The 22,966-nt window shown below is 40.2% G+C and overlaps 3 protein-coding genes and 2 long non-coding RNA genes across 8 annotated transcripts in view; 3 read left to right on the top strand and 2 right to left on the bottom strand.

Moving 5' to 3' along the window:
• Positions 1 to 22,966, bottom strand: part of LOC126611242 (putative pentatricopeptide repeat-containing protein At3g01580) — a 94,980-nt gene that overhangs the window by 49,354 nt on the left and 22,660 nt on the right. The gene's annotated exons all lie outside the window — the stretch shown is intronic.
• The window catches only part of LOC126611238 (disease resistance protein RPV1-like), an 80,146-nt gene that overhangs the window by 45,087 nt on the left and 12,093 nt on the right, over positions 1 to 22,966 (top strand). The window lies entirely within an intron of this gene.
• Positions 172 to 2,744, bottom strand: LOC126611240 (uncharacterized). The gene is made up of 2 exons (XM_050279444.1): positions 2,607 to 2,744; positions 172 to 2,494 (listed from the first exon to the last, which is right to left on the bottom strand). The coding sequence occupies exons 1-2, from the start codon at positions 2,617 to 2,619 to the stop codon at positions 366 to 368; spliced, it is 2,142 nt and encodes a 713-aa protein (XP_050135401.1). The 5' UTR covers positions 2,620 to 2,744; the 3' UTR covers positions 172 to 365.
• LOC126611251 (uncharacterized) lies at positions 11,478 to 13,091 on the top strand. The gene is made up of 3 exons (XR_007618755.1): positions 11,478 to 11,604; positions 12,003 to 12,084; positions 12,905 to 13,091. It is a non-coding gene; the product is annotated as an uncharacterized LOC126611251 (long non-coding RNA).
• On the top strand, positions 18,088 to 19,110 carry LOC126611249 (uncharacterized). The gene is made up of 2 exons (XR_007618750.1): positions 18,088 to 18,455; positions 18,707 to 19,110. It is a non-coding gene; the product is annotated as an uncharacterized LOC126611249 (long non-coding RNA).

Below are 22,966 nucleotides of genomic sequence, written 5' to 3'. Positions count from 1 at the left end.
TTGATGTTGTAGTTGTAGGGCAAGCCATGGCCTTGCAAGAACTACAAGGACAAATGTTTTCTCGTAATTGCAAACTGTCTATTTACCAAGTAATTTATACCTGGCGAGTCCTCTTATTTTTAGTTACACTCCAATTATGAATCGTTACTACAAAAGTGAAGTCCGATATGATTCATAAGAAATTATCAATGTAGAATGATCGTTATTTATCAATATGTTTAGGGGCAATAATAATATCAGCACATTAACTAAGCAATATTGAAAATCCGGTCTATAGTCGGACTACAGAGTTACAATCTGAAAAGCATAACATAGTTAGGACATCTTGAAAATGGATCATTCTTTGTAGTGAGTGACACTTAAATTCACTCCACAGTCAACTTTGCCCTAACATGGCCCTCTGAAATTTGAAACTGTTCAGTTAAACCAAGATGTGCCATAAGAAGCCAGATATGAGTGAGCAGCTCTCCTCCTCGCCTGAGCTGCTGAGCATGATCGCTCCACCGGCACTGATTGGCAGCGAAAGCAAGCATTTCCACCCACACATGACTTATAAACTCCCATTTTTTCTCATTGTTCTCCCAGTGTTTCTTAGACTCAAGGAACTGCAGAGCTTTAGCAAGCCTGCATGCATCAAATAGAACCGACTTGCTTCTATCTCCTTTCACTTTCGATGGAAGGATGTCTGTGCTCACTTTGAGCAACATTTTGCAGGCCGTTTCTCTATTCTTTATGGACTTTCTTTCGGTGATAAATTCCTCAGCCTCGGCACAGGTGTCTCTAAACCTTATCTGTCCAATCCCATTTGGCAGCATGAAGGGGCACATCACCAAAAGATACAACATATAGTTTGATAACACCTTGCTGGCTTCAGAATTTTTTTTAAGAATGCTGGCTTCAGAATTTGGACTATGATAAAATTCCAGATCAGAATAGTAACATAGATTTGTCGCAATATGCCAAAGAAGGATGCTTTGATCAAATTCGGCCCCATTAATTGTCCAGCCAAGTTCATCTAGACATTTTGCTTTCTCAAGCACCATGTCACCCCTTCGAGCACATAGTTCTTTTCGTTTGCTGGCCTCGAAATTAGAAGCAGTCCTCGACTTCTCTAGCAGCTGCCCAAATATCAAATTCTTCAACTCTTTGGAAACATCCTTCAAGTCTCTGTATCGATACTTCTCTAGTAACCGATTTATAAACCAGTCCTCGTTGATGAAAATGCACTTTGCTGGCCTTTCTTTGAGACAAAATGTTATGAGGTCGTATTGTGCCAAGGTATTAGACCACCTCTTGTTTTTTATCAAAGCGATTGATGAAACCAATCTGAGCAAGAGATCTACTGCTGTGTTTTTGTGCTTGCTCAGCCACAGCAGAGTCCAGTCCGATGAAAGTACGATGACAACTGCATAAAATTCTAAGACAATAGCTCCTACCAACAATATGTATGTGATAATTACATCCACTTTCATGTATTCTTGCTTCTCCGTGATCAACACGAAGGCCAGGAACACACAAACTGTGAAAGAAAGAGTAATGCAACGGAGTATTCCACCAAGACCAGAATAAACCAGAAGTGATTTAGTATAAAACACATCATACATGAACCCTAGCTCGAACTCAATAACCTCGAGAGCTTCCTCAGAGCTTCTATGTTGGAAGAACGATTGGCTGTTTTCTATATCGTGGAAGGTGAGGATGAGATCGGCACACAGCCGCTTGAAAGTTTCGAAGAAACTATAAGCTTTGTTTAAAACTGCAGCATTTTGGGCACTACTAGATTCATTAGCTTGAACTGCATCGGAATGATCAAAACCTATGGGAGCTTCAATGAATGTTTTCGGTTCAACCCTAAACCCCTCAGCTTTCTTTGAGCTGTATTCTTCCATGTATCTAGCATAATTCGGACCTGCGTCCGGAGGAGGGAGCATAGACTCTCGAAAATGCTCACTACTTGCAGACCTCAAAACCCAAGTCCTCTCCCCAAATTTTATAATTCCAACTACGAAAACGGGAATTGCCAAAAAATTCAACATTTTACTAGACCATGCTCTTATAAACACATACAAAGCTACAATCACCTGGACAACTACCCCAAGCAAGTGCCTAGGCCACAACTCATTATCCTCCAACGAGTAAGCAGTAATCGTATCTGGACCGCCGAGATGCAAGAGAAGAAACGGTGCCCAGAATGCTGTTATAACAAAGTTGGGGTTTACAGAATCACCTTCGGAGTCTTCCTGGTTGCTGGAGAGAATCCCGAGTGAGACGGTTGCTACGGAGTCAGCTGACAAGTAAGCGAGCCAGAGGACAATTCGGAGTATGTTGCTGGTTGAATGCTTTCTCCAGTTGCCGATCAGGATGAGGATGGTTTGCAAGGCAAGGCTGATTAGAACCATGGCCCGAAGCTCCCACTCGTTCCACGCTTCTCTCACGCTTTCGGGGAAAATTTGCATTGCCTTCCTTTTCTGTGTGAAGATCAAACTGCTTACAACTGCAGGAATGGATATTTTTTATTTTTGGAAAACGTCAAATTGTATCAGTATATGTTTTATGTTTGCATAATTCATTGTACATAAAAGGAAGAAAAAAACTGGTGATCTCACCTCTGAGTAACATGATTGATCTGTTTTTTCAAGGACTTGATCCTTGTGCGTGCTTTAAGTTTCCAGTACCGCTAGCCTACGTAGTAGGTGCCAAGAAACAGAGTGAGTAAAAGAGCAAAACAAAATGTCAATTAGAGCAACTTCACCCTTGAAGTTCTCCCCAGCCAATCCACTATTCAATCCACCATGTGAACAATAACTGCTTTAATGAACAGTAACTGCTTTTTGCATCTCCACCCTTGCACTTGAATAGTCCTGGTAATAGGCAATAAAATATTATTGATTTTTTTTTACAAAATAATACTAAATAAATTTATTTGTAATTACGGATAAGATATTTTAAATCGTTCTCGTTGCGTCACGTGTCATTTACCCAAAACGACTATTATTGGTCATAGATTTCGATAAGATTTTTATCCAATGTCATCGTGCCACGTGTCATTATCTTTTCAGAATCTTTGAGGATAGATTTTAATCAGATTTTAAATCGTTATCGTTGCGTCACGTGTCATTATCCGAAAAAATAATTATTGATGATAGATTCGATAAGATTTTTATCCAATGTCGTCGTGCCACATGTCGTTATCTTTTCAGAATCTTTTAAGATAGATTTCGATGAGATTTTTAACGAATGACGGCATGCCATGTGGCACTATCTACAACCTAATCATTTCAGAATCCTCCATATAATCCATCATCCATCCTTTTAAATCTTACACCAATTTTCTCAATATCTTTATCATTATTCATAGTTTTTGCTTCCTTCTTCACCAAATCAAAATCTGTATCATTATTTATAGTTTCTACTTACAATGTCTTCTTCTTCAAGCATGATGTGGGAAATCGATCAAGAAGAGGAAGAATTGTTTATCCAATCTGAAGGAATATTCAATCTCCATATAGCCCAAAATGAGAAGGAAGAGGATGAGGAGCGGAGAATGAGAGATGACGAATTAAGAATGGCCAGAGACTCACATTCTCGTCGAGTCATCCAAGTTATGGCTCAGATATGCAGGCCCACCCGTTTCGGAAACCTTGATAGAAGGAGGCAGCAACGACGTGTGGAGCAGTTGGACGATTATTTTGTCCATAATAGTGCATTTCCTGATACGTACTTCAGACGTCGTTTTAGAATGGAACGACATTTGTTCAACAAAATCATAATTGCGGTTTGCAACCATGATTCTTACTTTCAGCAAAAGAAGAATGATTGTGGTGCTATGGGTCTCCTTCCCGAGCAAAAAATTAATGTTGTGCTGCGGATGCTTGCATATGGAACATCTGTAGACCAAATGGATGAGATAGCGAAGATGGGGAAATCAACCATTCTTGAGTCCCTGATGAGGTTTTGCGGAGCAATCGAATCTATCTACACCGCAGAGTACCTCCGAAAACCTACTCACATGGACTTGGAAAGGCTTCTGAAGAATGCCGAGATGCGAGGTTTTCCTGGAATGATTGGGAGCATTGATTGTATGCATTGGATGTGGAAAAACTGTCCAAGTACATGGCAAGGCGCTTATGGAGATAGAAAATGAGCAAAAATTATCATTTTGGAGGCGGTGGCATCTTTTGATACATGGATTTGACACTCATTTTTCGGGGTTCCGGGAGCTCAAAATGACCTCAACGTCCTTACCCAATCCCCAGTGTTCAATGATGTCCTGCAAGGAAAGGCACCAAAAGTCACGTATGAGGTTAACGGACGTATGTACAACGGGCCATACTACCTAGCTGACGGCATTTACCCAAGGTGGTCAACATTTGTCAAAACAACGCCACGTCCGCGAAGTGCAAAGGAAAAACACTTTGCAAGGTGTCAAGAGTGATGCAGGAAGGATGTGGAGCGTTATTTCGGTATCCTTCAAGCTCGCTGGGCGATCGTCAGGGATGCTGCTAGATTGTTTGATGTAGAGTCGCTTCGATCCATCATAATGACATGCATCATTCTTCACAACATGATTGTGGTAGATGAGTACGATTATGAAGCTGTTGATGTATATGAGCCAGACACGATGAACAATTCAAGAACACATATATATTGTGCTCATGATGCCACCGATGAGCCCGTGCAACATGAGCCATTAGAAAGGGATGAACGTTACAATGAAAGGGTCATTCAACGATATACTGCATTTCAAATGCCAGACATGCACAATGGCAGGCAAAATGACTTGATAGAGTACCAGTGGGCATTGAAACAAGCTGAAGATAATAAAGTTCATTTAGTGTGTTTTTTATTATTTGGTATGTTTATGTAATTTTATTTGATGTGTTTTATTTTGGTTCATTTAGTGAGGTTTTTATTATTTGGTGTGTTTATGTAATTTTATTTGGTATGTTTTATTTGGTGTTCATTTCGTGAGTTTTTTATTTGGTGTGTTTATGTCATTTGAATAAAGATTCTCTTATGTAATTTTTTTTTAAATTTTCAGATATTTTTTCAGATTTTTTACAATTTTTAAATTTTTTTTATTCAAATAATTAAACTCTGTCGTTGGATTTAAAAAAAATGAATTCCAACACTCCAGATTACGCCACGTGTCACAACGGTAACTTTTTTTAATTTTAAAACTATTTTTTCTTTTTCTTTTTTAAATTTATAAAGCAGATTAACATTAACCGTTGATCTCAGATCGAACGGTTGATATTAAATCAACTTTTTTTTATTACCGTTGGAAATAGAACGGCTCGTATTAAAGAGCTGTTGGGATTGAACGGACCGTGGGAAGCCACATGGCTTCCCAACAGTCACCTGCATTTCCTGGTGCGCGGGCCCTATGCCCTGTAAACTTGTAGGCTGACGCGCCCCCACTCGCGAGTGAAGGGCATGCACCTGACACAAAAAAATAAAAAAACCACCGACGCCAGGCCTGGCGTCAGGCTGACCCCACACACAACTCGGGCTGTCGGGCTGTCAATTCTCCACAGGCCTGACCCTCGAGCTCCCACCTTGACTCGGGCTGCCCAAGGCTGGAGGCCTATCCACCGGCCCTCGGGCCTTTTCCCTTCGCATGTCCCCCGAGCAACCACCAAGGGTGGAGTTGCTCTTAGTATACATTCTAGTGATATTCCTCTTCATTTGTAAGTAAGAGGTCTTAGATTTAATTCTCGCAAAAGTTGAATTTGAACCACATTATTGCAGCCTATTATGAGGCTTAGCCTACCTCACTTTCCCTTAGTTTAGTGTAGATAATATCGTTTGTTAAAAAGAAAATAGCAAAGCAAAATAAAATTTTGATCCCAAAATTTTGTGCTAATGCAGTGGAGGAGCAATTTTTTTATTTTTTATTTTTAGCATCTAGAGGCGCTTAGTGCCAACACATATTTTACCAATAGAGAACTGTTGGATCGGCACTCAATGGTTGTATGTAGTCTAGAAAAATCAGTATAGAACAATTTTACCTACTTTCTTTGTAATTGGAGGTGATGCATGCAGGTACTAAAGAAAAATCAGTGGACATCTTCAAGGTCAGTGGGAGGAAAACGAGGAGGAGATTAGAGCCATTGTTGCCAATATTGAGAAGCTAGAGGAATGGGATGAATTATTCTGGAGGCAACGATCCCGTATAAAATGGCTCAAAGAAGGAGATTCAAACTCTCGTTTTTTTTTCCACCAAACCACAATTCAGCGAAGACATTTTAATAGAATTGCAAAGCTGCAAGATGGGATGGAGGGTGTGGCAGGAAGATAGCGAAGGAATCAAACGGGTGATAAACGACCATTTCACTGGTCTTTTTACGTCAGGGGGGGCATGAGGGAGTGGGTTCAAGTCTTTGACTATATTCATTCATCGGTCTCAGAGGAAATGAATGATAAGCTTTATGAGTCATTTTCTTTGACAGAGATAAAGGAGGCGGTTTTCCAAATGGGTGGTTTGAAGGCGCCTGACCCAGATGGATTCTAGGGGGTCTTCTATCAGTCCTTTTGAGATATTATTAGGGAAAAGGTGAATGGGTTGGTGGAGGATTTTGCCACCGGAAGGGAGATCCTGAGGAAGTTAAACTCCACTCACATTGTCCTTATTCCAAAAGTTGCGAACCCATCCTCGGTGAGTCAATTTAGGCCGATATGTAATTACTCTTATAAAATCTTCTCTAAACTGCTGGCCAATAGATTAAAGCATTGGTTACCTAGAATCATATCCCCGACCCATAACGCGTTTATGGAGGGCCAGCAGATCCAGGACGATATTTTAGTGGCCCATGAGGTGTTCCATTTTCTCAAGCTTTGGAAAGTGAAAACTAAATTTGAGCTAGCTATGAAGATTGATATGAATAAGGCATATGATAGGATTGAATGAGATTTCTTGAAGGCAGTCATGATCCGAATAGGTTTTGGTGGGATGTGGATAAGGTTGGTAATGGGATATGCATCCACTGTGGATTTCTCGGTCATAGTGAATGGATAACCAAGGAGAAAGTTCAAGCCGTTGCGGGGGCTCCGACAGGGCAACCCCTATCTCCATATCTCTTCCTCATCTTTACGGACGTGCTCTCGAGGCTAATCAATGGTGCGGTGGATGGTGGTTTTATTGAAGGTATTCAGTTAAGTATGAACGGGTCGTGTCTATCCCATCTATTGTTTGCAAAAGATACGCTTATATTCCTCCGTGCAACACGGCCCAACTGTCAGAACATAACACACCTCTTAAAGCCCTATTGCACTACCTCAGGTCAAGAAGTTAGCATGCAGAAATCATCTGTTTTCTTTGGTGCCAACACCCTGGGGGAACTCCCGAACGAATTGGTGAGCATCCTGGGTATGCTGCAGGTTCAGGATCCAGGAAACTATTTGGGAATCCCAACAGTGTGTGGAAGATCGAAGCGGGAGGCACTAGCTTTTGTAAAAGATAAGGTTTTAGCAAAGATTCAAGGGTGGAAGCAGGGTTTCTTATCCAAGCCGGTAGGGAAGTTTTGATAAAAGCAGTGACTCAGGCAATTCCTGCTTACCCAATGAACATATTCTGTTTCCCGGACAATATTTGTAATGATATTGATGTGGCAATGGCCAAATTATGGTGGGGTCAAAGAGATGGGGAACAAAAGATACATTGGATGAGCTGTGAAAACTTGGGTCTGTCGAAGCATGAGGGCGGCATGGGCTTCTGTAACCTTAAGAAGTTTAACATGGTGTTTTTGGCCAAGCAATGTTGGCGTCTGATCCATTCCCTAGACTCTCTTTGGGCCCTGGTTATCAAGCAGAGCTACTTCACGGATTGCTCTTATTTTTTAGGCTAAAAAAGGGGGTCAATCTTCCTGGGCTTGGGCTAGCCTGTTGATGGGAAGGGACATTATCTCTCAGGGTGTGCATTGGCAGATTTTGAATAGTGAGAACACACGGGTGTGGGCCAATTGGTGGATCCCAACTTTGCAGTCGGGGCACCTTACCCCTGCTCAGGGGGTTTTGATGAACCCTGACCTAATAGTCTCGAATTTGATTGATCAGTCTACTAGGTCTTGGCATCAGGCTATTATAGATAGGGAGGTCTCGGCTGAAGATCATCATGCCATCCTTGATACGCCAATAGGCGAGGCTAACTGCAAGGATATGCTAGTTTGGCTAGCAGACAGAATGGGACGTTATACCGTCAAATCTGGATACCATTGGATCCACACAGCAAATCGTCAAGTCAGCAACTAGCATCTTCTACATCATCGTCGGTCGACTTTTGGGTGTGGAAGTGCATATGGAACTTATGGATCTCTCCAAAAATAAAGGACTTTATGTGGCATACACTAAGGGGGGCGACAACTACTAAACGAGATTTATTTAGACGACGATGTGTGTCCTCACCCTTGTCCCTTTTTGTGGTGAACATGAGGAGATGATCGAGCATGCATTTATTTTATGTCTGTGGATGGATCAGGTATGGTTTGGTGGCCCATTGGGATTAAGGGTGGATAAAAGTAGGGTAACCTCCTTCCATTCATGGGTGGTTTCAATCTGGCAAAATCTACCTAGGGTGGGGAGGTTAGAAGGGAAACTATGTCGTACATAACCTTCACATGCTGAGAAATATGGAAGGTTAGATGCAAGGTCTCACTTCTCATCCCCAACCAGTACTATTAGAGCTATCGAGTCTGCTCACACTGGTTACTGTGAGGCGCATTCTGATGATCGAGTACAACGAGGCTCTAAGAGGGCTATCGTTAATGGTTGGGAACCTCCTCATCCTCTTGGGATCACGAAGGTAAATGTGGATGCTAGCAGGAAGATGGTGGTTGGCTTCTGCCATATTGGGGTGGTGATTCGTGATTCTGAATCTTGGTGCTTGGCAGTTAGAATGAGGCGTATCAGAGCTATGAATGCCCAAATGGCAGAAGCATAGGGAGTGATGCAGGGTTGTTGCATGGCAAGGCAGCTGGGATTCTCCCGTATTGTGATTGAGTCTGACTCAAAAGGGATCATTGATTGGTTGAACTGGTGTATTGAGCAAATGGCGTGGGAGCTATTCCATGTTCTTTGTAAGATACGGTACAAAGGTGAAACTTTTGATTCATGTGATTGGCCTTAGGTGCCAAGATCAGCCAACGAAGCGATGGATTATTGGGATAGAGATGTGCGATTTTGTTTAGGTCCGTAGACCCCCATCTTCGTTTGTTCGTATCTTGAACAAAGATGGTCTTCCTTGCCCTCCGTCCAATTTGTAGTTTAGTTTGTAGTTGTAAGGGTGACATATGTTGGCTCTGTGTCGTGTTCTTACCCTTTATGTGTTGCTCTTTTTAGATGTTGTTAGCCTGTGTGGCTTTCTGTTCCTCTTTTTGGCTTCGACCCTCGTTAATGATATTCTCCATTTCTCAAAAAAAAAAAAATCAGTGGAGGAGGGAGGGTGTTCCCCTCATTTTGTTGTAAAATGTTGAGTGAGAACAACAAAACAGCCAAACCAATTTTTTTTTTGTTATAAAATGTTGAGAGAGAATAATAAAACAGCCAAACCAAAAATTCTTTGGTGGTCAGATTCGTCCGAAGTATTCGGTACTCATGATATTTTAACCATTAAACTTTAATTTTGGTATTTTTAAACAAAAATCTAAACCAAACTACTATGGAGCAATCAAGAAAGTCAGCAGCCAATCCAGTCAGCCATTCCAAAGTCATCCAACATAAGAGCAACTCCATCCTTGGAGCCCTTCCCCCTGGCAATTCACTATTGAATCCACCATATTGAACAGTAACTGCCTTTAATGAATAGTAACTACCATTAATGAACAGTAATTACCTTTTGCATCTCCACCCTTGGAGCCCTCCCCCTGGCAATATGTAATAAAATATTAATTTTTTTTGTTTGTTTAAATAATATAAAATAAAATAAAAACATTGGAAATGGGGCTGCAGGCCCTCGGGCTGACACAAAAAAAATTAAATAATGTCTGGCCCTCGGGCTGCAGGCTGGTGGATTCCTGACGGGCCTTGTGCTCGGGCTCCCACCTTCACTCGGGCTCTCCATGGCTGGAGCACTGTCCACCGGGCCTCAGGCCCTTTCTTCTCCCCTATCCCCCGAGCAATCCACATGGGTGGAGTTGCTCTAATGCGCTCAAAAGCCATATGGTCGGGCAGTGTCCTACCAGTTTTGGCATAATTCGACCTTTTTTGTGTTTTTTTGAACAAAAAAACAAAAGAAGTAAAAAGAGAAGGCATGTAAAAATTATTCTCTTTAATCATTTACTTTTTGGGTGTAAAAACATGAGAAAGGTATGGGGAGAGTATGCTAAAAGCTAGATTTGATATTCGTGTCGTATTTTTTGAGTTCGCATCGATTTTATGATATACCTAATATCTTAATGAATCGTGTCATGTAACATCCGTTAAAGTAAAACGATAATATGATTCGACCCGAAATTGATCCGTTAATATTATCATTTAATATGACTCGATCCATTATCCGTTAAAGAAAATATATTTTAAATCCCTAAATAATGAAGATGAAAAACATAATTTGACCAAAAAAATAGAAAACATAATACTAAATTAGTATATGTATACCACATTGTCACATAAATATTATTTCAAAACCTTAAAAAAACATTTGTCTTTCAAGTATTACATACTCCAAAATAAGAGCCTAAGGCCATCTCCAACTGAAGGGTCCAGAGGGCCAGAGGGCCGAAAACAGTCCTAAAATCGTCTCCAACCGAGGGCCAGGCCAGAGGGCTTTGGAATCTGAGAGGGTCCCACAGAATCCTAAAGGGCCAAAGGGCTGGCTGGCTGACTATTTTTTTTAAATACGTCGGAATTACTGTTGGTTATAACCGACGGTAATTATTTAGTCTTTTGTAATTATGTTGGTATAACCGACATAATTGGTCCCGCTATGCTTTGTGTCGATTATAACTGACACAAATTTATTTCAAAAAATTTGAATACAACGGCTAGCTTGCATTTGATTTTTTTTTTACACAGTTTTTGTCACAGCCCGTCCCGGGATTTCTATGTCGGGGGCGTGAATTGACGTAATTACCCTTGGCGGACATTCGGGTACGTATGTGTGTGACATTATTTGAATTAATTATGTAAGTTTTGGGATTAAATTATTGGAATTGGAATTTTTGTGGTTAGGGATTTGGATGGATGGTGAGGATTGTGTGGACCACACAATCACACACACACGCACTCTCTGTCTTCTCTCCCTCCCGTAGCACTCTCTGTCTCTCTCCCTCGCGATCTCTCTCTTTCCCTCACCCTCCACGTACGTACCACCACCAAAACCCTCCAAAACTTGACGGATCGAGGCAAATAAGGTATGTATCTTCATCCTTTTGACGTCCTGAGTTCATTGGTGCTAGTTTTAGGAAGTGAAACCTTCGAAATCACGTGAAACCCGAACCTCCATTTTTGAGGTACTGTTCATGCGAACGTAAAATGTTGTGTTTCAGGGGAATTCAAGCTTATAGCAAGCTTAGTGAGGTCCTAAGGAAGCTCGGAGACGTTCGTTTGAAGGATTTGGACGTCGGGATCGTAGGTTTCAAGGTTGGCCGAATCTTTGGTTTTTGCTAGGTGAGATTTCTTGGTTTTTAGGCCCTAAAACTAGTCCAACGTGATAGTACACTCTTAGGGCTTCAATTTGGTATAAAATACGAAGAAAATGGGTGAAAAACGAAAGAGAACAAGGAGTTTGAAAATCGGCCGGAGTCCGGCCGCCGGAAAAACCAGTCCGGCGAAGCCCTGCGAAGGAGATGACACGTGCGCTGCACGTGCTGCGCGTGGCCGCGCGTAGACCCGTGCCACGTGTGGCGCGTGGGGGCGCGTGAGCAGTCAAAATTTTTTTCTAAAAATATCCCGACGCTTGTGACGTCGAGTGGGTCGATGTGGTATATTCATATACCCAAATTGAGCATCGTATGAAAAGTTATTTCGAAATATTGGTGATGTGTTTAAAATTAACGTTTTTATAGTTATTTCGCATATAGGTGAGACGTATCCCGAGGACGACCGCATCCAGGGACGCCACGGGGGTTACGACCTGTCGACTTATCAGTGAGTGGGCAGTTTTGTTTTCGTATTACCTTTATACTATTAATTTTTCCCAGAAAATGAATTTATACGAATTTATGTTTTAAAAATGCCATGCATAGAATTATTTGATAAATGTGAATTTCATATGAGATATATGATTGATATATGATGCATACATGTTGCATGGTGCTGTGGAGGCACAGGTAAGTCAGGTGAGTTCATTTATTCATTTAATTGATTGTTGATAAGATGTTTTAAGCTCATAACCTGCACCCTAGGTGTTAGTGCTTATTTTATTCACCACACCGCACGCTCGCCTTGGATCCAAGTAGGTGGATGTCGTACAGACCATGTGAGGGTTCCGACATGCTAGTCGTATAGATCACTAGGCGTGATTCCGACTAGTGGGTGATCTTAGTTATGCGCGCTGATGAGATGATGAGAGAAGCACTAGAGCGTATTTTACACCTTTCATCGTATAGACTACCTTACGTAGTTCCGAGTGATGTGCAGAGGAGGGCCGTATAGGTCACTGTGGTGACTCCGGCTTAGTGAGATATTGAGCTAATGAATTAATCGTATAGCACCAACTGCAGGATCTCCGATTGATTCCTTATTTCACCTGATTTATATTTTGATTTATGGCATGGCATGTTTTTCTTGAAAAATGTTAAAGACTTGGGATTTAAGTTTTGAGATTTCATATGGTTTTATATATGTATATATATTTTCTGGGAATGTATACAGGTTTTACGGTGAGGGGTTAGAAATGTTTTAATTGAAATGTTTTGGAAAATCTTTGGTTTTACTGACCCACTCATTTTGTTTTGCGCCCCTCCAGGTTCTAATTTAGCGGTTGGTGACTCTCGAGGTCTTTTCCGGCTTTCTGACAGACTTTCGACATGTAGGACTCACCTGAGGGTGATGTACTTTATTTTAGTCCTACTTGACTGCAGTTAACCTATGCTCTGAACTTAAGTGTTTACTTATTAACTCGTCCGGTCATGTTCGTAGGTGGTTATGTTTGAGTTTGGTTTGAATTTCTGCTGATTTATGTTGTTGTTACGCTTCCGTGTCGTGCTTATGGTTACGTCACGCTCACGTGACGGCCAGCACACCTGGATCCTCCGGATCGGGGTGTGTCAGTTTTATTATTATTTTTTATTTACAAATTTTTCTTATAACTTCTATTTTTCATATTTTTTTTAATTCTATTTTTTTCTTATAACTTCTATTTCACAAAATTTGTTTCATATATATTTTTTTAATTCTTTTTTTTTTCCTATAACTTTTATTTTTAAATAGTTAACTTGAATTTAAGTTGTAGTTTTTAAATAATAAATTATGTTTGGCCCTCGGTTGTAGATGGTTTTTTTGCGAGAGGGCTAAAACGAGCCCTCTGGCCCTTTGGCCCTCGGTTGGAGACGAAAACGAATATGTCATGTACTGTTCATTAAAATATTAATATCTTGGAGAATCTTGGAGGGTCAGAGGGCTCAAACGAGCCCTCTGGCCAACCATCGGTTGGAGATGGCCTAACACTACTACAAAATTGGCTTTAATGTGTCAGAAGGTTGTGGCGGTTTTAAATGATTAATGTCGGATAAAATATTTGCGGTGTTTAAATAGTGGCGGATGACAGAACATTGTTGTCGGTTATAACCGACACAAGCACTCCACCATCATGAGAAATTTTTAATTGTGACGGAAACACAAGTTGTACATCGCGTGTTTTAATAGAAGTGGTGGGAAATTTCATTTTTTTAATTATTAAAGAAGTCAAGGTTTTGGGATGAAGGTCAGGGATAAAGATTGGGTCTTGGGACGTCTAATTTGTTGAGTTATTTGATTTATGGTTGAGACCAAGGAAGAAAATATCGGTAATATCGGAAATATCGGTAGTCCGAAAACACGGAAATATCGATGGAAATATCGGGATAATATCGATATCGATAAAAATTACATGGAAACCACGGAAATTGTAAGAAAAACTTGGAAATTTTTATTGAAACTTTGCAGGATGTTTATTTAGTCAATTATCTATTAGTTTATCACAAAAAATTGGAAGGAAATGCATTGCATGATGGATTTAACTGATTTAAGTTGATTATATAGCGAGCTGGCAAACATTGTAAGTGTAGAAAATATGTAGTAATTAATGAAATAAGTTTAAACACACCATAATCATTTATATATAATGAATTAGTACAATATTTTACACTTTATACATTGTATGGTAAGATACATGAGTGACTTAGTATCACATAGAGTGAACGTGGTGAGTAGTTCAAAAGTAGATACTTGAAAAGAAATTAATCAAATTTTAGTATGATGTAATTATTTGGATTTGATTTAAAATAGAAATTTATCATATATAATATATGTAACTGAAAAAAAAATAATCAAATTTTAATATGATGTAATTATTTGGACTTGATTTAAAATAGAAATTTATCATATAGAATATATGTAACTGAAAAAAAAAAATCAAATTTTAATATGATGTAATTATTTGGATCTTAATAGGTGTGCCCAGGGGCCCACCTTGCTTTTGTGTCCCCGTCTCTCTTTTCTCTCAGATCTCTCTTTTCCCTCACTCTCTCATCTCTACCGTGCTCTCTCTGCATTCTCTGCACTCTCTCCTTCTCCCTGTGAACCAACCCACACGCCACACCCTCACTTCCACACCACTTCAACGGCGACACATCCTCATCGCTCTCTGCACTCTCTGCACTCTCTCCTTCTCCCCGTGAACAACCCTCATTCTCCCTATTTGCCCTCTCTGCACTCTCTGCACTCTCTGCATCTCTGCACTCTCTCATTCTCCCCGTGAACAACCCACACCCTCACTTCCAACGGCGACACCACCTCATCGCCATCTCCGTCTCTACGTCTCTGTCTCTGCCTCGGTCTCTCCGTCTCCGTCTCTGCCTCGGTCTCTCCGTCTCCGTCTCTCCCTCGGTCTCTCCGTCTCCGTCTCTGCCTCGGTCTCTCCGTCTCCGCCTCTCCCTCGGTCTCTCCGTCTCCGTCTCTCCCTCGGTCTCTCCGTCTTCGTCTCTCCCTCGATCTGGATCCTTCTTCTTTGATATGGTTTCTGGATCCTTCTTCTTCGATCTGGTTTCTGGATCCATCTTCTTCGATCTGGTTTCTGGATCCCTTTCTCACCTCCTGGCGGCGGCGACGACGACGAATATCGCGATAATATCGCTAATATCGGTAATATCGCGATATTATCGATATTATCGCGATATTTTAAAGATATTTTATTTTTACTAAAAAAAATATCGCCGGGTCAAAAAAACGATATTATCGGCGATATTTCGCCGATAATATCGATATTTAATTCCTTGGTTGAGACCAACAACATAATGGCTTGGTTTTGAGCAAAAAATTGGAATTAATTTTTGAAAACTCTAACGAAAAATTTCCGGTACTGTTTATTTTAACGAAAAACCATATTTTTATACTAAAAAGTCAATCATTGTACTATTTACTTTACCCTTTATTTTGTTCTTATCATTAAAACTTAAAGTTTTCAAATCATTTTTATTAGCTCTCCATTAATTTTTTGCCTTCCACCCATCTCGATCTCCGGGACAAATGTTGCCTTGGTATAATCATTCAGATACTTCTATTGCTTCAATTTTTCATCTGTGAGAGAGCAGCCACTAATGGAGTGAAGATGGAGTGAAAGGGAAAGAAAAGACGGAAGGAGAGAGACGAGAAATCCATTAAAAAGATTAAAATTAATTATAATAGTAGGATACATATTTAAGGGCCAGTTGTCAAGAGATGATTCGAGTTCGGGAAGCGGGTCACTTAAATAGATAAGAAAAAATTTGAACTTTCAATTTGGGGGCATAATCGGACTAACACAATCCAGAGACTTACAAACCAGTCAACCACTCGGTTGGAATACCTTGTCACGTGGGCAAGTGCCAATCTTGTCACGTGGGCAAGTGTTCAGTGCTACTTTTTTTTTGTTAATTTTTGAAAAATCAAGATGCCTTTCCACGTCCACTTTAGTGGAAACTAGTTATTTATTGATTTATTTATTCTGACATTGTCCGGCTACAGCTTGGCAATGAATGCTTGTGCTTTCCCATTCCCCACTTTCTTCTGGCATTGAATACTTCCCCATGGCCTAGTCAGCACTTTTTCTTTTTGTTTCTTTTTTGTTTCTTTTCTTTTGGTTAAAAAGGTTACTTTGTTTTCACATAAACATAATTACATAAGAGAAAGCCCAAATACGGTAGGCTCAACGTCATTTCTAAAGTGCGGATTGCATTTTGTGGGCCTTCCGTGCAGATCAATATAAGTTATTGGATTAAATCTGAACAACTGATCAAACTCTTGTATTCTTAAGCTTCGTTTGACAGCTCGGACTGTACTGACTATTTTTGTCAAATATGATAAATAGTCACCGGATAGTACTGACTAAATTAATCGGTCGTTTGGTGCAGTATCAGACTAATGACCGTATTATTTATACTATGTTTGGTATTATTCCAGATATGAAGTATCAAACTTAAAACAAAATTAAAAAAAAAAAAAAAAAAAAACTGAAATCATCTCTTTTGTTCCCAGATCTCTCCGCCGCACCCCCCCCCCCCAAACTCCCTCCCTCTCTATCCCTTCTTCTTCCCCGTCTGCTCCCCTGAACTAAACCCCACCACAAAGGCAGCAACAAGAAACCTAGCAAAACCCTCCTTTCAAATTCTCATAGTTTTTTTTTTTAGTTTTCCCAATCCTCTCTTTTTTTTAGCTACAAATCAGCCTAGGAAAAGTAGAATGGTTATGAAGGATATGACCCAAAGGAGGTAGATGGGTTCTTTGGCAATTGAAAATTTATAAAATCAATTGCAAAAATTTGAGAGAAAAACAACAATCTGATTCAATTTGATTGGAAAAAAAAAAGTTGGAAGAAAAATAGGAGGGCAGAACAGAGAGAAGAAGAAAAATTGCAAGAAAAATAGGAGGAGGGCGGAACAGGGAGGAGGAAGAAGAATCTCAGATTCAGAAGTGGAGGAAGAACCTTGGATTCAGAGGAGAGAGCATGTGATGTGAGAGGAGTAGAGCGAGCGGCGAGAGGAACTCTCTGTAATTCGAAGCACTATGCTTCTCCCATTCGAGTTTCGTCAGTCCATCGTGATTGTCCTCTTACGCCGTTCGCGGTGATCAGAGAAGGAGGAGGAGGAGAAGTTGCAGGAGGGCGGAACAAAGGAGGAGGAGGAGGAGGAGGAGAAGAACCTGAGATTCAGATTAGAGGGCAAGCGATGCGGGATGGAGAGAGTGAGAGATGCGTGTTTCTACCCGACTAAATGATACCGAGGTTTTGGGCGGTATAACTAAGCGGGTATCAGCCAGATAAAGGAGGTGGGGTCGGATTATTTAATCCGGTGGTTATTTAATTCAAACGGACACCAAACACCGTACTCCGTATTATTAGTACTATCCGGTGCCTTATCCGGTATGCCAACACAGGGCCTTAAAGTCTCGCACTTCAATCCAATGAATTCAAGGCATCAAGAGGGTAGAGAGATTAGAACGGTAGAAAATTTTTCTCCCAATCAAAAGATGATTCTCTACCATCATATTCTCACTCCATTCCATCCCTTTTTATCTTATTATCTCTATAAAAAAAATTAATATAAAATGTTGACGTGACTTAATCGTAATCATTCAAATAAGAGAGCATGGAAGGGTAGAGAGATTAAAAGCATCTCCAAATGAGGTGTCAAATTTTAAACATCAAAATGATATTTAGTAGCTTACGTGGCAATTTGACATTTTATGAAATATTTTGCTTCACCCCGATATGTCAAATAATAATGTTATTTATTAAAGTTTTTAATCTTTTGTGGGGTTTAGTGATTGAGGCAACCAATCGAAAACTTGAAAAACACAATAACATTTATTATATATTATATTAATCTATTAAAAAACTATTTAATAAATTTGACATCTGCAGTCAAATTTGACAGCAAAATGCTTTGTTTTCAATTGACTCAATGTCACGTAGGAAATTGAAAGCTCGGTTGAAAAGAATTTACTGTCATTTTTTACTATTATATGCTTACGTGGCTGTTTTTGCATAAGAGTTAAGAGGATAGAGAATCCTCCTCCCAATCCTCTCATCCAAGACCCTGAGCACGAAGGCAATGTCTTTCTCCAGACAATGCCCACGGTTTTGAGTAAGGCCTCCACGCCGACTACGACAACCGCACTCCGCTCCACATCGACTTGCTCCACGGCTGGATCCACGTTTCCGGTCACGTGCTAATCCACGGCTGGATCGACATGCTACTCCTTCTTTTCAAGGTCTTAGGCTCTTCCTCCGTAAGCCCAATTGAGGACGGCTCTACCAAATCCCAACGCGATCTCTAGAAAAGGTTGGTTTTCTTGCATTGATCCCTTTAACCCTGACGTGTGTTTTTGCCATCTTTTTCATATTGTAATAGGAATTTGAATGTATATATATTTTTAATTTCGTCGATTCCTACGATCTTTTGAGTTGGTTTTTTTTGGTGGGTACGGCATTGCAATTTTCGATTGGGGCAATTCTTGTTTAATTTATATCGAATTGGTGTTGAAAGAATGGTAGTGGAGTTAAACTTCAAATTTGTGACGATTGTGATTTCAGATTGAAGTTTATGTGGTGACTGGCCTCGAGAATGCTCCGGCAAGAGTCGCACCATTCACGGGAAAATAAAATCTGAGCATCCAACTTCCAAGTGGTAACAGTAGTAGTAGCAGCAGCAGCATGGCCAAAAAGGAGACTGTCTGGAGTTTCGTCGCTTTTGAAAATCCGACATTGGGCGCTGAAGGATCATGGTTGTTGGATGGCTGCATCCAACTAAAATTAACTTATTTGTAATGATATTTAACAGTGATTAATTGTGGATTTTATTCTAATGTATGTAAACTTGTGTGATTTGGAATGTCTTAGTTGTCACAGCAGTGATGAATTGTGTGCTACAGTTTGGTTTTGCAGTGGGTTATGTTATTGATAACATTTTAAAATATATTTGCTTATTTAAAATATAACCTGATTATATTATTTTTCGTGATTGCGTCCATATCATTACGCCTTTCATGTGGGTCGAAACTTTCCCTACAAGAAATTTCACAACACTTCAAATCTAGATACCAACCGCCATGTCATGTTAGCAGAAGATCGACATTGGGAACATAACCTTCCGCTCTCATTTTCGTTTCTAATTTTCCTAGCACTACATAAATCTGATCAGAATCAAGGTGCAATCCATCTCCGGCAACAAAACTACGGATGTCACTCTCCACCTCGAAAACGCTCTGCCCGGACATCTTCATTAACGCCTTCCCCTTTATCAAAGTTCTAAGATTTGTCACATTTTCCCATTTGTTATCCATGGCATATATATTCGAGAGCAGGATGTAATAGCCTGCATAATTAGGATCCAACCGAAAAAGACTCACTGCTGCAACCTCTTATGTATCCAGAACGCACCAAGCAAGGCTCCCCAAACATGCGCTGCAGCTGGATTTGGCATTCTCTCAACGATTTCCATTCCATTGTCCAGCTCTCCTGTTCGGCCTAGAAGATCAACAATTCCCGTAGTGCTCAGGTCCGGGCTTAAGTTGGTATTCGTGCAACATCGTGTTGAAGATCTCGATGCCTTCTTCAACCAAACCCAAATGGCTACACGCAGATAAAATCGAGAGAAATGTTACATCATTAGGCTTGACATCCGAGTGCTTAACCATCCGATCAAATACTTTTAAAGCTTCCTCCTTGTCCATCAACTCCATAACCTGCAATCATCGCGCTCCAGATAACAACATCTTTGTCTGTTATGCCTTCAAATAATTGGACAGCATTGTCTATGCGTCCACCCTTCGAATATTACTCTATGAGTGAAGCTCCAACAAAGATGTTATTCTTGAAGGCGCGTTTAATCATATAAGCATGGAGGCAGAGAGCTTGTTGAAGAATCCCTAATTCCGAACAAGCTGCAAGAAGCTTGACCATAGCAACGGCATCAGGCTGAGTTGTGTCCGATAGCATGTCGCAAAAGACCCTAATTGACTTGTATGCCATTCCGTTATGAGCATACCCGCTCAACAAGGCAGCCCACGAAACCACATCTTTCTCTGCCATTCTATTGAAGAGATCAACTGCTTTTTCGGGTGCAGAGCACTTCATGTACATATCAATCAGAGCTGTAGCTACCGTGATATCTAACTCGAAACACTTCCTAGTAGCAATTTCGTAGATCCTCTTACCTTTTTCTAAATTACCTGCCAGTGCATATGCTTGTAATGCAGTTACCAGAGTCACTGAATTAGGTTCGAATCTCGTGTCAATCATTTCGTTTAAAAGATTTAACGCTTCTATTACATCCCATTATGAGTGTAACACGCAATCATGGAGCTCCAAGAAACCACATCTAGAACTAAAATAGTTAGAAAGATAGAGCCCTAAGATTTTTAAGATTTGCATCATCCATTTATTTGCAGTCGTTAAGATGAGATGACTAATAAGGATTTTGCGAAGTAAAAATAACCTTGAATCCAACTTATTTGGGTGAAAAACTGAACGAAGATAAGATGAGATGACAAATTAAGAATTTTGGAAAATTAATGACATTTCAAAAAAGATTTTGAAAAGTCAAGATGAGATGAGAATGGTGAAACTCTCTTAAACTGACATCGACAGTTGGAACCTATTTTGTACCGAAGATTCTTATAATGCCATTATGACGTCGACCAACAACGATTGAACCAGGGCCAGCCCATAAAATTCGGTGGCCTGAGCATGTCATTGGAAATAGGCCCTTGAGCTCTTGTGTTTCAATGTGTTGCACATTCATTTTTAACTTGTATTTTTCGCTAGTTAATCACAATAATGTAATACTTTAGCGGCCCAAACTATATAAGAATCGTAAAGAAGAAAAATACTCATTGAATTGATGTTCACTTGAAAGGATAATGTTAGGGAGACCAAAATTTTAAATATAATTTTGTGAACAAAATAATGTGGTTGTTGATGATTGAATTATTAGTTAAGTGTTGATTAACATGCTTATTATATATTGATGACAGATAACTTAATTTGAAATTTTGATCTCCTTAACATTATTCTACTCGAAAACCTAAATTTACGTACCAAATTAAAAAAATTAATTCATATTTACTCAAGTAAAATATAATGAGTTTGTATGTGATTACCTCCATCAGAAGATAGAGATTGAGAATACGGAAGAGAGATGGGAGGGACGGGAAAGAGAGGAGAAACCGGTACACGAGGTAGTACATCACGTGTTACTATATAAATGGTGGGATATGTGTGTTAAAAAGTTAATAACTTAAAAAATAAAATTTCCCACAACTTATATAAAAACACGTAGTATACCTCCCGTGTTCCGGTCATAATGAAAAATTTCTCATCAGGGTTTTTATTTTATTTTTTTGTATGGCTTTGACAAATTAAACTGTGGGAAGAATAGCACTCACGCGTTATTGACATCATTGACCAATGCAAAAACTTTAAAAATGCCGCTACATTGAGGAATTTTGGAGATATCTGTACGTATAGGGATAGAAAATGTCGCCTGCATTGGAGAATCTTGGGGATATCTGTACGTATGTAGGGATAGAAACTGCCGCCTACATTTGGGAATCGAGGGGATATTTGCACGTATATAGGGATAGAAAATGCCGCCCACGCGAGGAATTTTGGGAAAAGGATAGGATCATAGGAAGACTTGTTTTCTTTAGACTGAAACGATCAGGAGTTTCACTTCTTTACTTGAAATCAATGAATACCAGCAGCCCCGCCCTTGCAACCGCCGCCGCAGCCGCCGGCGGTTCGTCTTCCTCTCGGCGTTCAAACCGCTGGAAGTACAAGGTGTTCCTGAGCTTTAGAGGCGAGGACACACGCACTGGGTTCACAGACCATCTCTCCATTGCATTAAGCAGTGCTGGAATCAACACGTTTATAGACTACGAGCTCAAAAAGGGGGAGAATATACAGAGAGAACTTGATCGAGAAATTGAAGGGTCGAGGATTGCGGTCGTCGTCTTCTCAAAGAGTTACGCGGAGTCCCGATGGTGCCTGAGGGAGCTGTCGATGATCATGAGGTGCCGAGAAGATCAAGAGGGGAGGCATTTCAGAAGCATGAAAGGGATGAAGACCCAAATGAGGTCGAGCAGTGGAGAAAGGATCTTAAGGCTTCTGCAGATTTGGTTGGCGAGGATCTTAAAACCACTGCGGACAGGTATCATGTTAAATTTCCTCTTTTACAAAATTTAATCGCTTGCAACATCTTGTACAATTAGATTTTGGGACACTCACTAATCAGCCAAGTCGTGATCCATAAGGCATTTAGTTCATATGAATCATGCTGTTGCATGATTAATCATCTGTTTGCATAATTTGGATTTCTAATTGGCAGGCGTGAAGGAGTATTTATCCAGAAAGTTGTTGGGGACATCATCGGACTACTAAAAACCAACGACTCAAAAGAAGCCAAGCACTCAGTTGGAATAGCTTTTCGCGTGGAAGAATTCGGTACTAAATACTTAGATGTTGGAGGTTCACAGGATGTTCAAATAATTGGAATTCAGGGTATGGGCAGCATAGGTCACATACCATCATAGTTTCCGTGGTCAATGTTACCTTGAAGAGGTGAGGAGTAAAAAGAAAAATATGGTTAGTCTACAAGAACAATTTCTTCGAGATATTTTGAAACGGCCTGACATTAAAATAAGTAGTGTTGCCGAAGGGACCAAGGAGATAAAGAAAAGACTTGGAAGCATGAAGGTACTAATCGTAGTTGATGACATAGATGATGCAGCCCAATTAGATGAATTGGTGAAAGAACATGACTCGTTTGGTCCAGGAAGTAGGATTATTATAATA

This window comes from Malus sylvestris, chromosome 17 (genome assembly GCF_916048215.2).
Source record: "Malus sylvestris chromosome 17, drMalSylv7.2, whole genome shotgun sequence".
NCBI classification, from domain to species: Eukaryota; Viridiplantae; Streptophyta; class Magnoliopsida; order Rosales; family Rosaceae; genus Malus; species Malus sylvestris.
The sequence above is the reverse complement of the archived record's forward strand: the minus strand, read 5'-3'. Positions and strand labels throughout refer to the sequence as shown.